Raw genomic sequence first — 17551 nt, forward strand, 5'->3', positions numbered from 1 at the left:
AGCATGGTTCTGGCTTTTCACAGGAGAGATTCCAGGATTATTCAGGGTTAGAAAAATATGTCCGCCTTCTTCCAGAAACAGCGCCACAGGTGTTATTCCAATCCCTGATAACCCCGTTAGTGTTTCAGGGAAGGTGGTGTTTACATGTCACAGTATCATTGTACTATGCTGCTTTCTGTCAACTACAGGAATACATAAGCACCTCTCACCTCCCTCCATCCTATCCAAGAGGCCAGGAATGCAGTCATATAGTAGAGGAGCTCTCCTACAGTAAATACAACTCCCCTGATTCACACTACCCATCTTCCATGAGCTGAACCTCTATGGCAGGGGTCCCCAAACTACGGCCCGCGGGCCACATGCGCCCCCCGAGGCTATTTATCCGGGCCCCGACGCACTTTCACACCGCTGCCTATCCCTGCCCTTGCCCCGCATCCATGCTGCCGCCGTCGTCATCCCTAGGCAGGCCGAGCCCCTCACACTCTTGGAATCCCTCCGGTCAGTCGCGGGAGGTATCCCCCAGCAGGTGCAGCGACGGCATCATTGCCCCTGCCGGAGGATCCCTCAGAGATCATTTCCAGGTTACATCCGAGGCGGGAGGTCAGTGGTCCGTGCGGTGCCCAGGAGGCAGCCGGCAGGGCCGCAGATCCCGGAGCAGTGTGAGATGTCCGCCCTGCCGCCTGCCTCCTCAGCCCTGCACGGACCACCAACCTCCCGCCCAGGATGTAACCTGGAAATGACCTCTGAGGGATCCTCCGGCAGGGGCAATGATGACGTCGCTGCACCTGCTGGGGGATCCCTCCAACGACTGACCAGCTGAAGAGGAGAGAAGAGGCCAGGAGAGATGAAGACAGTATTAGGTGAGTATAATTATTATTTTTTTTGTAGCAATGCAATGGGACATTCTAACTATATGGGGGAAAATGCAGTGGGACATTCTAACTATATGGGGGACAATGCAGGGGGACAATATAACTATATGGGGACAATGCAGGGGGACATTCTCACTATATGGGGGACAATATAACTATATGGGGGACAATGCAGGGGGACAATATAACTATATGGGGGACAATGCAGGGGGACAATATAACTATATGGGGGAAAATGCAGGGGGACAATATAACTATATGGGGGACAAGGCAGGGGGACAATATAACTATATGGGGGACAATGCAGGGGGACAATATAACTATATGGGGGACAAGGCAGGGGGACAATATAACTATATGGGGACACTGCAGGGGGACAATATAACTATATGGGGGACAAGGCAGGGGGACAATATAACTATATGGGGGACAATGCAGGGGGACAATATAACTATATGGGGGACAAGGCAGGGGGACAATATAACTATATGGGGGACAATGCAGGGGGACAATATAACTATATGGGGGACAAGGCAGGGGGACAATATAACTATATGGGGACACTGCAGGGGGACAATATAACTATATGGGGGACAAGGCAGGGGGACAATATAACTATATGGGGACACTGCAGGGGGACAATATATATGGGTGACATTGCAGTGGGACATTATTACTATAGAGAGCACAACAGGGAGCATTATTACTACATGAGGGACAATGCAGGGACACATTATCAGTATATGGAGGACAATGCAGGGGACATTGTTACTATATGGGGGACATTGCAGGGGGACATTATTAGTATATGGAGGACAATGCAGGGGGCATTATTACTATATGGGGGCACAGCAGGGGATCCTACATACAGGGGGTAACCCACATACCTGCTTGAGTGCTGCTAGAGGGGGTGAAGGTGAAGTGGGGGGAGTTAAAAGTGGGATGAGGGGGCAGGCTGAGGGTGTGAAGGGGGAGTTAGGGGGCTGGTTGAGGGGATGAAGGGCGAGTGAGGGGAAACTGGGGTGAGGGGGAGTGAGGGGTTGAGTGTGGGCTGGGTGAGGGGTGGAAAGAAAGACGGATGCTTTTACTTTGGTGGGGGGGGGGGGGGGTGGCATTTGGTGGCACTGGGATTTTATTATAGTTTTTTTTTTTTGTAGTCCAGCACCTCCGATGGTCTTCGGGACAGTGAACTGGCCCCATGTGTGAAAAGTTTGGGGCCCCCTGCTCTATGGTGTCCTACAAGAAGCAGCTTTATACTGCTTGTATGACCTGGCAGGGACAAACCCCTCACAAGTAGAGGGCTTAAGCTGCATCTCATAGGACGCACCGAGACTCTATGGTGCAAAATCACTTCACCTATTATTTGCTTCACTCATGTGAAGTCAGAGGCATCATGGGAACTGGAGGCAGAATTAGAACAGCCACTTTAAAAGGGGAGAAATTACCTTAAACAATAGATCATTGTCTTTTATTGAATAAATTATATGCTCCTTTTTTTAAGTGATATCCCCCCCCCCCCACACACTATACCAGGAGACTGGCCCACATAGTGATATCCCCCCCTATACCAGGAGACTGGCCCACATAGTGATATCCCCCCCCTATACCAGGAGACTGGCCCACATAGTGATATCCCCCCCCCCTATACCAGGAGACTGGCCCACATAGTGATATCCCCCCCTATACCAGGAGACTGGCCCACATAGTGATATCCCCCCCTATACCAGGAGACTGGCCCACATAGTGATATCCCCCCCCCTATACCAGGAGACTGGCCCACATAGTGATATCCCCCCTATACCAGGAGACTGGCCCACATAGTGATATCCCCCCTATACCAGGAGACTGGCCCACATAGTGATATCCCTCTATACCAGGAGACTGGCCCACATAGTGATATCCCCCCTATACCAGGAGACTGGCCCACATAGTAGTGATATCCCCCCCCCCCCATACCAGGAGACTGGCCCACATAGTGATATCCCCCCCCCCCTATACCAGGAGACTGGCCCACATAGTGATATCCCTCTATACCAGGAGACTGGCCCACATAGTGATATCCCCCCTATACCAGGAGACTGGCCCACATAGTGATATCCCCCCCCCCTATACCAGAAGACTGGCCCACATAGTGATATCCCCCCCCCCTATACCAGGAGACTGGCCCACATAGTGATATCCCCCCCCCCCTATACCAGGAGACTGGCCCACATAGTAATATCCCCCCTATACCAGGAGACTGGCCCACATAGTGATGTCCCCCCCCCTATACCAGGAGACTGGCCCGCATAGTGATATCCCCCCCCCCTATACCAGGAGACTGGCCCACATAGTGATATCCCCCCCCTATACCAGGAGACTGGCCCACATAGTGATATCCCCCCTATACCAGGAGACTGGCCCACATAGTGATATCCCCCCCCTATACCAGGAGACTGGCCCACATAGTGATATCCCCCCCCTATACCAGGAGACTGGCCCACATAGTGATATCCCCCCTATACCAGGAGACTGGCCCACATAGTGATGTCCCCCCCCCCTATACCAGGAGACTGGGCCACATAGTGATGTCCCCCCCCCCCTATACCAGGAGACTGGCCCACATAGTGATATCCCCCCCCTATACCAGGAGACTGGCCCACATAGTGATATCCCCCCTATACCAGGAGACTGGCCCACATAGTGATATCCCCCCCTATACCAGGAGACTGGCCCACATAGTGATATCCCCCCCCTATACCAGGAGACTGGCCCACATAGTGATATCCCCCCCCCCCCTATACCAGGAGACTGGCCCGTATAGTGATACCCCCCCCCCCTATACCAGGAGACTGGCCCACATAGTGATATCCCCCCTATACCAGGAGACTGGCCCACATAGTGATATCCCCCCTATACCAGGACACTGGCCCACATAGTGATGTCCCCCCTATACCAGGACACTGGCCCACATAGTGATATCCCCCCTATACCAGGAGACTGGTCCACATAGTGATATCCCCCTATACCAGGAGACTGGCCCACATAGTGATATCCCCCCCTATACCAGGAGACTGGCCCACATAGTGATATCCCCCCCTATACCAGGAGACTGACCCACATAGTGATATCCCCCCTATACCAGGAGACTGGCCCACATAGTGATATCCCCCCCTATACCAGGAGACTGGCCCACATAGTGATATCCCCCCTATACCAGGAGACTGGCCCACATAGTGATATCCCCCCTATACCAGGAGACTGGCCCACATAGTGATATCCCCCCCCCCCCCATACGAGGAGACTGGCCCACATAGTGATATCCCCCCCCCCCCTATACCAGGAGACCGGCCCACATAGTGATATCCCCCCCCCCCCCCATACGAGGAGACTGGCCCACATAGTGATATCCCCCCCCCCCTATACCAGGAGACTGGCCCACATAGTGATATCCCCCCCCCCTATACCAGGAGACTGGCCCACATAGAGATATCCCCCCTATACCAGGAGACTGACCCACATAGTGATATCCCCCCTATACCAGGAGACTGGCCCACATAGTGATATCCCCCCTATACCAGGAGACTGGCCCACATAGTGATATCCCCCCCCCCCCTATACCAGGAGACTGGCCCACATAGTGATATCCCCCCTATACCAGGAGACTGGCCCACAGTGATATCCCCCCTATACCAGGAGACTGGCCCACATAGTAATATCCCCCCTATACCAGGAGACTGACCCACATAGTGATATCCCCCCCCCCCCCTATACCAGGAGACTGGCCCACATAGTGATATCCCCCCCCCCTATACCAGGAGACTGGCCCACATAGATATCCCCCCTATACCAGGAGACTGACCCACATAGTGATATCCCCCCTATACCAGGAGACTGGCCCACATAGTGATATCCCCCCTATACCAGGAGACTGGCCCACATAGTAATATCCCCCCTATACCAGGAGACTGGCTCACATAGTGATATCCCCCCCCCCCTATACCAGGAGACTGGCCCACATAGTGATATCCCCCCCCCCTATACCAGGAGACTGGCCCACATAGTGATATCCCCCCCCTATACCAGGAGACTGGCCCACATAGTGATATCCCCCCCCCTATACCAGGAGACTGGCCCACATAGTGATATCCCCCCCCCTATACCAGGAGACTGGCCCACATAGTGATATCCCCCCCCCCTATACAGGAGACTGGCCCACATAGTGATATCCCCCCCCCCCCTATACCAGGAGACTGGCCCACATAGTGATATCCCCCCAACCCTATACCAGGAGACTGGCCCACATAGTGATATCCCCCCCCCCTATACCAGGAGACTGGCCCACATAGTGATATCCCCCCCCCCTATACCAGGAGACTGGCCCACATAGTGATATCCCCCCCCCATACCAGGAGACTGGCCCACATAGTGATATCCCCCCTATACCAGGAGACTGGCCCACATAGTTATATCCCCCCCCCCTATACCAGGAGACTGGCCCACATAGTGATATCCCCCCCCCCCTATACCAGGAGACTGGCCCACATAGTGATATCCCCCCTATACCAGGAGACTGGCCCACATAGTGATATCCCCCCCCTATACCAGGAGACTGGCCCACATAGTGATATCCCCCCCCTATACCAGGAGACTGGCCCACATAGTGATACCCCCCCCTATACCAGGAGACTGGCCCACATAGTAATATCCCCCCTATACCAGGAGACTGGCTCACATAGTGATATCCCCCCCCCCCTATACCAGGAGACTGGCCCACATAGTGATATCCCCCCCCCCCCTATACCAGGAGACTGGCCCACATAGTGATATCCCCCCCCTATACCAGGAGACTGGCCCACATAGTGATACCCCCCCCTATACCGGGAGACTGGCCCACATAGTGATATCCCCCCCCCCCCCTATACCAGGAGACTGGCCCACATAGTGATATCCCCCCCCCCCTATACCAGGAGACTGGCCCACATAGTGATATCCCCCCCCCCTATACCAGGAGACTGGCCCACATAGTGATATCCCCCCCCCCCCTATACCAGGAGACTGGCCCACATAGTGATATCCCCCCCCCCTATACCAGGAGACTGGCCCACATAGTGATATCCCCCCCCCCCCCCATACGAGGAGACTGGCCCACATAGTGATATCCCCCCCCCCCCATACCAGGAGACTGGACCACATAGTGATATCCCCCCCCCCTATACCAGGAGACTGGCCCACATAGTGATATCCCCCCTATACCAGGAGACTGGCCCACATAGTGATATCCCCCCTATACCAGGAGACTGGCCCATATAGTGATATCCCCCCCCCCCTATACCAGGAGACTGGCCCACATAGTGATACCCCCCCTCTATACCAGGAGACTGGCCCACATAGTGATATCCCCCCTATACCAGGAGACTGGCCCACATAGTGATATCCCCCTATACCAGGAGACTGGCCCATATAGTGATACCCCCCCTCTATACCAGGAAACTGGCCCACATAGTGATACCCCCCCTATACCAGGAGACTGGCCCACATAGTGATATCCCCCCCTATACCAGGAGACTGGCCCACATAGTGATACCCCCCCTATACCAGGAGACTGGCCCACATAGTGATACCCCCCCTATACCAGGAGACTGACCCACATAGTGATATCCCCCCCCCCTATACCAGGAGACTCGCCCACATAGTGATATCCCCCCCCCCTATACCAGGAGACTGGCCCACATAGTGATATCCTCCCCCCCCTATACCAGGAGACTCGCCCACATAGTGATATCCCCCCTCTATACCAGGAGACTGGCCCACATAGTGATATCCCCCCTATACCAGGAGACTGGCCCACATAGTGATATCCCTCTATACCAGGAGACTGGCCCACATAGTAGTGATATCCCCCCCCCATACCAGGAGACTGGCCCACATAGTGATATCCCCCCCCCTATACCAGGAGACTGGCCCACATAGTGATATCCCCCCCCCCTATACCAGGAGACTGGCCCACATAGTGATACCCCCCCTCTATACCAGGAGACTGGCCCACAGTGATATCCCCCCTATACCAGGAGACTGGCCCATATAGTGATACCCCCCCTCTATACCAGGAAACTGGCCCACATAGTAATATCCCCCCTATACCAGGAGACTGGCCCACATAGTGATATCCCCCCCCCTATACCAGGAGACTGGCCCACATAGTGATATCCCCCCTATACCAGGAGACTGGCCCACATAGTGATATCTCCCCCCCCCTATACCAGGAGACTGGCCCACATAGTGATACCCCCCCTATACCAGGAGACTGGCCCACATAGTGATATCCCCCCCCTATACCAGGACACTGGCCCACATAGTGATATCCCCCCCCCCCCCTATACCAGGAGACTGGCCCACATAGTGATATCCCCCCCCTATACCAGGACACTGGCCCACATAGTGATATCCCCCCCCCCCTATACCAGGAGACTGGCCCACATAGTGATATCCCCCCCCTATACCAGGACACTGGCCCACATAGTGATATCCCCCCTATACCAGGACACTGGCCCACATAGTGATATCCCCCCCCCCCCCTATACCAGGAGACTGGCCCACATAGTGATATCCCCCCTATACCAAGACACTGGCCCACATAGTGATATCCCCCCTATACCAGGACACTGGCCCACATAGTGATATCCCCCCCTATACCAGGACACTGGCCCACATAGTGATATCCCCCCTATACCAGGACACTGGCCCACATAGTGATATCCCCCCCTATACCAGGACACTGGCCCACATAGTGATATCCCCCCTATACCAGGACACTGGCCCACATAGTGATATCCCCCCCTATACCAGGACACTGGCCCACATAGTGACACCCCCCCCATGGGCTTCCTCTGGTCCACATTTCATGGGTTTCCCACATCTTCCTATAGACACATTCACATCTGTAACCCATCCGGGTGATGGATCGCACCTGCTGCACAATCCTCCCCCACCTGCAGGGTGACTATCCCCATACACAGGTGAGGTTACAGTCATCATACAGCCGTATATCTGTCCGGACTCTCTGACTATGTGGATGAGGGCCGTCCCAGTACGTTGGCTGCTGGGTCCTATGGAGCAAATAGACTTTACATGTACAGAGAGGAGGAATAACTGCACGTAACCCAGATCACATGATATCATAGGGAAAACGCTTCTACGTGACGCAATATACTACACATCCAGATAGGCTATGGCCGCCCTCCTGTCTCCTAACCAGGGGTGTAGTTGCAGGGGACACCGAGGGAGCAGCTGCACCAGGGCCCCATGTTATAAATGGCACCTAGATGGGATAAGCTGTCTGCATTAGGACCCAGGAGCCTCCAAATCTCATGTGTTATATATATCTGGCCGATGTTCCGGGAGATTCACCGCTGGCACCGAACCCTTCAGACTGTAACGTGGATAGGTGTCCCTGCAGCACATGGCACTGTGACATTATCCCAGCGTCTATACCCAATGGCGCGTTCCGGGCTCAGCTCAGTCCTGGCGTTCAGGGGTTGTTTGCTGATCTCAGTACTTTGTGATAGAGGTGACCTGCGTGAGTCGTCACAGTGTGTCAGCAGAAACGCCATCTAATCATCATTAAATGAAGAGCATTGAAAACATTGGCAAGAAAGGGCGACACATGAGCGTGGTTAATGCAGCTGGAGAGCCTTCACGTGGTGAGAGCGGCCATTACAGGGGGGGTGACCGCCAGGTACGGGGCACACTGTGCCTTATATATCCATATAGAAACACATAAGGAACCATGACATCATCTAAGCCCCACTCAGACACAGCAGAGCAGAGTTTGTCATAGCTCAGCACGGTCACCCATTGCATCATCCTCACCATGCAATCTTCAATGACAGACTCAGCTCTGCTACATCTACACTGCGGCACAGTCAGGCTGGCATCCCACTAAGTGTGTAACCCACCATCCCGGGTGTCTTGCTAGCTAAGCTTCACATGTACAATAAGTCAACAGAAAGCAAGTAAGTGGCTGCTGTTCTGTGACAAGCCTGGGGGGGGGGGGGCGCTGGAGGTATGGGGTGTCTGCAGATGGAGGGAGCGGCTGCTGCCACCATGACGGGTCTCAGCCTACCTAATTTTTGCATGCACGCACGAAGCCTCTCTTCAAGATTTGAGACTCTGCTCTGAAGTTCCTCGTAGTCATAGGCGCCAATCTCCTCCTGAAGTTCGTTTAGAACTGACGTCAGATTCTGGACCTCCTCCTTAAACTGCAATACCAATTTGGCATCGGCTTTGTACTCTTCCAACACTGGTATCAGAGGCCTAAGTTCCTCCATTTTCGCTTTTATTGCCTGCAAGGTTAAAATAAGCTGGTTCAGTGCTCTGCATGCAAAAACTGGCAACACCCTGTCCTGCCCCTGCCCGCCCCTGTGTCTGCCTGCCCGCCCCTGTACCTGCCTGCCTGCCCGATCCCTAGGTGGGTGCAGTGCATCACCCCTCCCCCCATAGAGCGCTGACCAAAACCGCATTAAAAAATCTGCAATACAACTTCTTTGGGAAAGGCCTTTATTAGTCATTTTGTTTCAAATGCAACATCTTACGGTTACATGCGGCTTTTTTTTTTTTTGCTTTTTTTTTTAACACATACACAAAGATTTTCTTTCTTTTAAAAAAAGGTCGAGAATGCATTGACAAGGGTTAAAAAGTCTTCATGAAATGCAGCTAACATTCGCATGCAAAGGAAGATTGGAAGTCAACGGGCTGAACGTTCCAAAGTGAAATCGCTCTAATCGGGAGAATAAAGTACAAAAAATAAGAAAAAAAGAAAAAGGTGGGAGGAAAAAAAAAAAGAGGAAATTCTGATTGGTGCCCAAACTGCTGTGTGTCTCTTTCATGGTAAGTTAGGAGTTAACTCTTCAGTCACTGCAAGTTAAGTTAGCCCTGTAATCGAGAAAATGAAATACGGGTGAAGAGTCTGCGCACTGGTCTCCATTCATCAACATCATGCAGAAAGGGGGCGCTAGGCTACATCCTGTGACAGCACTGCTCCCCATCCTGTCACTCCCCAGCTGGTAAAAAAACCTACAGCTCCCAGCATGCCCGGACCATCCAGAGCTGCGCTCACTGACCTGTGGCTCTTCTCCAGCACCCAGGCCGCAGCAGAGGAGCGAGTGCAGCTCTGGATGTGAGTGGAGTATAACCGCAGCTCTCCCAGGATGGGGGTGGGGGGCAGTATATGACCGGCAGATAAAGCAGAGGGTCCGCTCACAGAGATCCATGCAAACACAGTGCACATTATATTGTACCATTCTGAAGCCCTAAATGGTCCCTCTGGTCTCACACCTCTTCCCTCCGGGTCTATCCCTGACATGGAAGTCACTTACTAAGTCTCCTAACCCCAGAAAAACAGCTCAGCCACTAGGTGTCTCCCTTCCCTGAAATATGCTACTCACTGCCTGTTAGGTGAATTCTGTCTCTAGGAACAGCTGCATCAGGACAGGACACAGGAAGAGGACTGGAGTATAGGACGGGGTGCAGGCTCTGTACATGAGATGTGACTGGAGTATAGGACGGGGTGCAGGCTCTGTACACGAGATGTGACTGGAGTATAGGACGGGGTGCAGGCTCTGTACACGAGATGTGACTGGAGTATAGGACGGGGTGCAGGCTCTGTACATGAGATGTGACTGGAGTATAAGACGGGGTGCAGGCTCTGTACATGAGATGTGACTGGAGTATAGGACGGGGTGCAGGCTCTGTACATGAGATGTGACTGGAGTATAGGACGGGGTGCAGGCTCTGTACATGAGATGTGACTGGAGTATAGGACGGGGTGCAGGCTCTGTACATGAGATGTGACTGGAGTATAAGACGGGGTGCAGGCTCTGTACATGAGGTGACTGGAGTATAGGACGGGGTGCAGGCTCTGTACATGAGGTGACTGGAGTATAGGACGGGGTGCAGGCTCTGTACATGAGGTGACTGGAGTATAGGACGGGGTGCAGGCTCTGTACATGAGATGTGACTGGAGTATAGGACGGGGTGCAGGCTCTGTACATGAGATGTGACTGGAGTATAAGACGGGGTGCAGGCTCTGTACATGAGATGTGACTGGAGTATAGGACGGGGTGCAGGCTCTGTACATGAGGTGACTGGAGTATAGGACGGGGTGCAGGCTCTGTACATGAGGTGACTGGAGTATAGGACGGGGTGCAGGCTCTGTACATGAGATGTGACTGGAGTATAGGACGGGGTGCAGGCTCTGTACATGAGGTGACTGGAGTATAGGACGGGGTGCAGGCTCTGTACATGAGATGTGACTGGAGTATAGGACGGGGTGCAGGCTCTGTACATGAGGTGACTGGAGTATAGGACGGGGTGCAGGCTCTGTACATGAGATGTGACTGGAGTATAGGACGGGGTGCAGGCTCTGTACATGAGATGTGACTGGAGTATAGGACGGGGTGCAGGCTCTGTACATGAGATGTGACTGGAGTATAAGACGGGGTGCAGGCTCTGTACATGAGATGTGACTGGAGTATAAGACGGGGTGCAGGCTCTGTACATGAGGTGACTGGAGTATAGGACGGGGTGCAGGCTCTGTACATGAGGTGACTGGAGTATAGGACGGGGTGCAGGCTCTGTACATGAGGTGACTGGAGTATAGGACGGGGTGCAGGCTCTGTACATGAGATGTGACTGGAGTATAGGACGGGGTGCAGGCTCTGTACATGAGATGTGACTGGAGTATAAGACGGGGTGCAGGCTCTGTACATGAGATGTGACTGGAGTATAAGACGGGGTGCAGGCTCTGTACATGAGATGTGACTGGAGTATAAGACGGGGTACAGGCTCTGTACATGAGATGTGACTGGAGTATAGGACGGGGTGCAGGCTCTGTACATGAGATGTATCTGGAGTATAGGACGGGGTGCAGGATCAGGATCTGTATAGGATATGTGACTAGAATGTGCCCCGGTGTGTGTGTGATGGGGATCGGGGGCCCCGCTGTGCGTGTGTGATGGGGATCGGGGGCCCCGCTGTGCGTGTGTGATGGGGATCGGGGGCCGCGCTGTGCGTGTGTAATGGGGATCGGGGGCCCCGCTGTGTGTGTGATGGGGATCGGGGGCCCCGCTGTGTGTGTGATGGGGATCGGGGGCCCCGCTGTGTGTGTGATGGGGATCGGGGGCCCCGCTGTGTGTGTGATGGGGATCGGGGGCCCCGCTGTGCGTGTGTAATGGTGGATCGGGGGCCCCGCTGTGTGCGTGTGTGATGGGGATCGGGGGCCCCGCTGTGTGTGTGTGATGGATCGGAGGCCCCGCTGTGTGCGTGTGTGATGGGGATCGGGGGCCCCGCTGTGTGCGTGTGTGATGGGGATCGGGGGCCCCGCTGTGTGTGTGTGATGGGGATCGGGGGCCACGCTGTGTGTGTGTGATGGGGATCGGGGGCCACGCTGTGTGTGTGTGATGGGGATCGGGGGCCACGCTGTGTGTGTGTGATGGGGATCGGGGGCCCCGCTGTGCGTGTGTGATGGGGATCGGGGGCCCCGCTGTGCGTGTGTGATGGGGATCGGGGGCCCCGCTGTGTGCGTGTGTGATGGGGATCGGGGGCCCCGCTGTGTGCGTGTGTGATGGGGATCGGGGGCCCCGCTGTGTGTGTGTGTGATGGGGATCGGGGGCCCCGCTGTGTGTGTGTGTGTGTGTGTGTGTGTGTGTGTGTGTGATGGGGATCGGGGGCCCCGCTGTGTGTGTGTGTGTGTGATGGGGATCGGGGGCCCCGCTGTGTGTGTGTGTGTGTGTGTGTGTGTGTGTGTGTGTGTGATGGGGATCGGGGGCCCCGCTGTGTGTGTGTGTGTGTGTGATGGGGGTGTAATGCAGTATAGGACCATGAGGCAGTAAAATGTGCCAATCATGCAGCGAGTGTATATACAGTAACATATGTATATCTATATATATATATATATATTACCCTCTGTCCTATAACCCCTGGTGGCCCATGTATCTGGCGCTGTGCTATAACCCCCGGTGGCCCATTTACCAGGCCTGTCCTATAACCCCCGGTGGCCTGTGTAGCTGGCGGTGATGGCTTTCCTGTAACCCCCGCTGGCCCATGTACCTGGCCGCTGTCCTATAACCCACGGTGGCCCATGTACCTGGCCGCTGTCCTATAAGCCCCGGTGACCCATTTACCTGGCCGCTGTCCTATAACCCCCGCTGGCCCATGTACCTGGCCGCTGTCCTATAACCCCCGGTGGCCCATGTACCTGGCCGCTGTCCTATAACCCCGGGTGGCCCATGTACCTGGCCGCTGTCCTATAACCCCCGCTGGCCCATGTACCTGGCCGCTGTCCTATAACCCCCGGTGGCCCATGTACCTGGCCGCTGTCCTATAACCCCCGGTGGCCCATGTACCTGGCCGCTGTCCTATAACCCCCGGTGGCCCATGTACCTGGCCACTGTCCTATAACCCCCGCTGTCCCATAACCCCCGGTGGCCCATGTACCTGGCACTGTTACCATCTTAGCGGCTGTGTTCACAGATCCCTATCTGACCCATTAGCGGAGGAGATGGCGGTAGGAGCACGTGTTTGTTTAGTCACGCCGCACATTACATCAATTCCCTGTAATTAACAAGCGTGGCGCCTGGTCACACCTCATTGCTGCTGGAGAATCAGCGGCTCGGATCCCATTATCTGTAACCGCCGTCACCTCACTAGCCGGAACCCTTCATCATGTAAATGGAGTCAATGCTGATGGGTCAATACAACACAACGGTTTTCTTTCAAGCTAATTGTTGAGGGACAAAGCCGTCCTCAAGGGGCCGCACGGTGCGAACTGCTACACGACCCCATGAATTTTACATTTATCTCAACCTTGTGTCTAGATCATCTGGGGCCGAGGAAAGACTGGAGCCCGACGTCTGTCAACTACACCCTAACACACACACATATATATCTATATATCTATATCACCGGCATAAATAACTACATGTCCTATACTGAGCCTGAGCATTATACTCCAGAGCTGCACTCACTATTCTGCTGGTGGGGTCACTGTGTACATACATTACATTACATTACTGATCCTGAGTTACATCCTATATTATACTCCAGAGCTGCACTCACTATTCTGCTGGTGGGGTCACTGTGTACATACATTACTGATCCGGAGTTACATCCTATATTATCCTCCATCTCTTTGCTCTGTCTGTATTGGCTGTTTTGTATCACTGGTTGTTTCTGCTCACTGGTTTCTCTGTTCACTGGTTGTGCTCTGTTCACATTTAGCATTTCAGGGAAGTGAGACAGCTGTGATGGTGGAGGATGCGGGCAGTGCTCTATACAGATTCCCTATGGTAGTTGTGGCTGTGATGGTGCGGGCAGGCAGTGCTCTATACAGATTCCCTATGGTAGTTGTGGCTGTGATGGTGGAGGATGCGGGCAGTGCTCTATACAGATTCCTTATGGTAGTTGTGGCTGTGATGGTGCGGGCAGGCAGTGCTCTATACAGATTCCTTATGGTACTTGTGGCTGTGATGGTGGAGGATGCGGGCAGGCAGTGCTCTATACAGATTCCCTATGGTAGTTGTGGCTGTGATGGTGGAGGATGCGGGCAGTGCTCTATACAGATTCCATATGGTAGTTGTGGCTGTGATGGTGGAGGATGCGGACAGTGCTCTATACAGATTCCCTATGGTAGTTGTGGCTGTGATGGTGCGGGCAGGCAGTGCTCTATACAGATTCCCTATGGTAGTTGTGACTGTGATGGTGGAGGATGCGGGCAGGCAGTGCTCTATACAGATTCCCTATGGTAGTTGTGGCTGTGATGGTGGAGGATGCGGGCAGTGCTCTCTACAGATTCCCTATGGTAGTTGTGGCTGTGATGGTGCGGGCAGGCAGTGCTGTATACAGATTCCCTATGGTAGTTGTGGCTGTGATGGTGCAGGCAGTGCTGTATACAGATTCCCTATGGTAGTTGTGGCTGTGATGGTGGAGGATGCGGGCAGGCAGTGCTCTATACAGATTCCTTATGGTAGTTGTGGCTGTGATGGTGCGGGCAGGCAGTGCTCTATACAGATTCCCTATGGCAGTTGTGGCTGTGATGGTGCGGGCAGGCAGTGCTCTATACAGATTCCCTATGGCAGTTGTGGCTGTGATGGTGCGGGCAGGCAGTGCTCTATACAGATTCCTTATAGTAGTTGTGGCTGTGATGGTGGAGGATGCGGGCAGTGCTCTATACAGATTCCTTATGGTAGTTGTGGCTGTGATGGTGCGGGCAGGCAGTGCTCTATACAGATTCCCTATGGTAGTTGTGGCTGTGATGGTGCGGGCAGGCAGTGCTCTATACAGATTCCCTATGGTAGTTGTGGCTGTGATGGTGCGGGCAGGCAGTGCTCTATACAGATTCCCTATGGTACTTGTGGCTGTGATGGTGCGGGCAGGCAGTGCTCTATACAGATTCCCTATGGTACTTGTGGCTGTGATGGTGGAGGATGCGGGCAGTGCTCTATACAGATTCCTTATGGTAGTTGTGGCTGTGATGGTGGAGGATGCGGGCAGGCAGTGCTCTATACAGATTCCTTATGGTAGTTGTGGCTGTGATGGTGGAGGATGCGGGCAGTGCTCTATACAGATTCCCTATGGTAGTTGTGGCTGTGATGGTGCGGGCAGGCAGTGCTCTATACAGATTCCTTATGGTAGTTGTGGCTGTGATGGTGGAGGATGCGGGCAGGCAGTGCTCTATACAGATTCCTTATGGTACTTGTGGCTGTGATGGTGGAGGATGCGGGCAGGCAGTGCTCTATACAGATTCCCTATGGTAGTTGTGGCTGTGATGGTGCGGGCAGGCAGTGCTCTATACAGATTCCCTATGGTAGTTGTGGCTGTGATGGTGGAGGATGCGGGCAGTGCTCTATACAGATTCCCTATGGTAGTTGTGGCTGTGATGGTGCGGGCAGGCAGTGCTCTATACAGATTCCCTATGGTAGTTGTGGCTGTGATGGTGCGGGCAGGCAGTGCTCTATACAGATTCCCTATGGTAGTTGTGGCTGTGATGGTGGAGGATGCGGGCAGTGCTCTATACAGATTCCCTATGGTAGTTGTGGCTGTGATGGTGCGGGCAGGCAGTGCTCTATACAGATTCCCTATGGTAGTTGTGGCTGTGATGGTGCAGGCAGTGCTGTATACAGATTCCCTATGGTAGTTGTGGCTGTGATGGTGGAGGATGCGGGCAGGCAGTGCTCTATACAGATTCCTTATGGTAGTTGTGGCTGTGATGGTGGAGGATGCGGGCAGTGCTCTATACAGATTCCTTATGGTAGTTGTGGCTGTGATGGTGCGGGCAGGCAGTGCTCTATACAGATTCCCTATGGTAGTTGTGGCTGTGATGGTGGAGGATGCGGGCAGGCAGTGCTCTATACAGATTCCTTATGGTAGTTGTGGCTGTGATGGTGCGGGCAGGCAGTGCTCTATACAGATTCCTTATAGTAGTTGTGGCTGTGATGGTGGAGGATGCGGGCAGTGCTCTATACAGATTCCTTATGGTAGTTGCGGCTGTGATGGTGGAGGATGGGGGCAGTGCTCTATACAGATTCCCTATGGTAGTTGTGGCTGTGATGTTGGAGGATGCGGGCAGGCAGTGCTCTATACAGATTCCCTATGGTAGTTGTGGCTGTGATGGTGCGGGCAGGCAGTGCTCTATACAGATTCCTTATGGTAGTTGTGGCTGTGATGGTGGAGGATGCGGGCAGTGCTCTATACAGATTCCTTATGGTACTTGTGGCTGTGATGGTGGAGGATGCGGGCAGTGCTCTATACAGATTCCTTATGGTAGTTGTGGTTGTGATGGTGGAGGATGCGGGCAGGCAGTGCTCTATACAGATTCCTTATGGTAGTTGTGGCTGTGATGGTGGAGGATGCGGGCAGTGCTCTATACAGATTCCTTATGGTAGTTGTGGCTGTGATGGTGGAGGATGCGGGCAGTGCTCTATACAGATTCCCTATGGTAGTTGTGGCTGTGATGGTGCGGGCAGGCAGTGCTCTATACAGATTCCTTATGGTAGTTGTGGCTGTGATGGTGGAGGATGCGGGCAGTGCTCTATACAGATTCCTTATGGTACTTGTGGCTGTGATGGTGGAGGATGCGGGCAGTGCTCTATACAGATTCCTTATGGTAGTTGTGGCTGTGATGGTGCGGGCAGGCAGTGCTCTATACAGATTCCTTATGGTAGTTGTGGCTGTGATGGTGGAGGATGCGGGCAGGCAGTGCTCTATACAGATTCCCTATGGTAGTTGTGGCTGTGATGGTGGAGGATGCGGGCAGTGCTCTATACAGATTCCTTATAGTAGTTGTGGCTGTGATGGTGCGGGCAGCAGTGCTCTATACAGATTCCCTATGGTAGTTGTGGCTGTGATGGTGCGGGCCAGGCAGTGCTCTATACAGATTCCCTATGGTAGTTGTGGCTGTGATGGTGCGGGCAGGCAGTGCTCTATACAGATTCCCTATGGTAGTTGTGGCTGTGATGGTGGAGGATGCGGGCAGTGCTCTATACAGATTCCCTATGGTAGTTGTGGCTGTGATGGTGCGGGCAGGCAGTGCTCTATACAGATTCCCTATGGTAGTTGTGGCTGTGATGGTGCAGGCAGTGCTGTATACAGATTCCCTATGGTAGTTGTGGCTGTGATGGTGGAGGATGCGGGCAGGCAGTGCT

At 53.9% G+C, this 17551-nt stretch overlaps 1 protein-coding gene across 4 annotated transcripts in view; it reads right to left on the reverse strand.

The window, feature by feature from the left end:
* Nucleotides 1-17551, reverse strand: part of OLFM1 (olfactomedin 1) — an 85933-nt gene that overhangs the window by 20463 nt on the left and 47919 nt on the right. For all 4 annotated transcript variants that reach the window (XM_069986329.1, XM_069986327.1, XM_069986328.1 and 1 more), the window contains exon 4: nucleotides 8977-9196. In XM_069986329.1, the coding sequence (XP_069842430.1) occupies nucleotides 8977-9196 (220 nt within the window). The remainder of the gene's footprint in view (nucleotides 1-8976; nucleotides 9197-17551) is intronic.

The sequence above is a fragment of the Dendropsophus ebraccatus genome, chromosome 10 (assembly GCF_027789765.1).
Source record: "Dendropsophus ebraccatus isolate aDenEbr1 chromosome 10, aDenEbr1.pat, whole genome shotgun sequence".
NCBI lineage: Eukaryota > Metazoa > Chordata > Amphibia > Anura > Hylidae > Dendropsophus > Dendropsophus ebraccatus.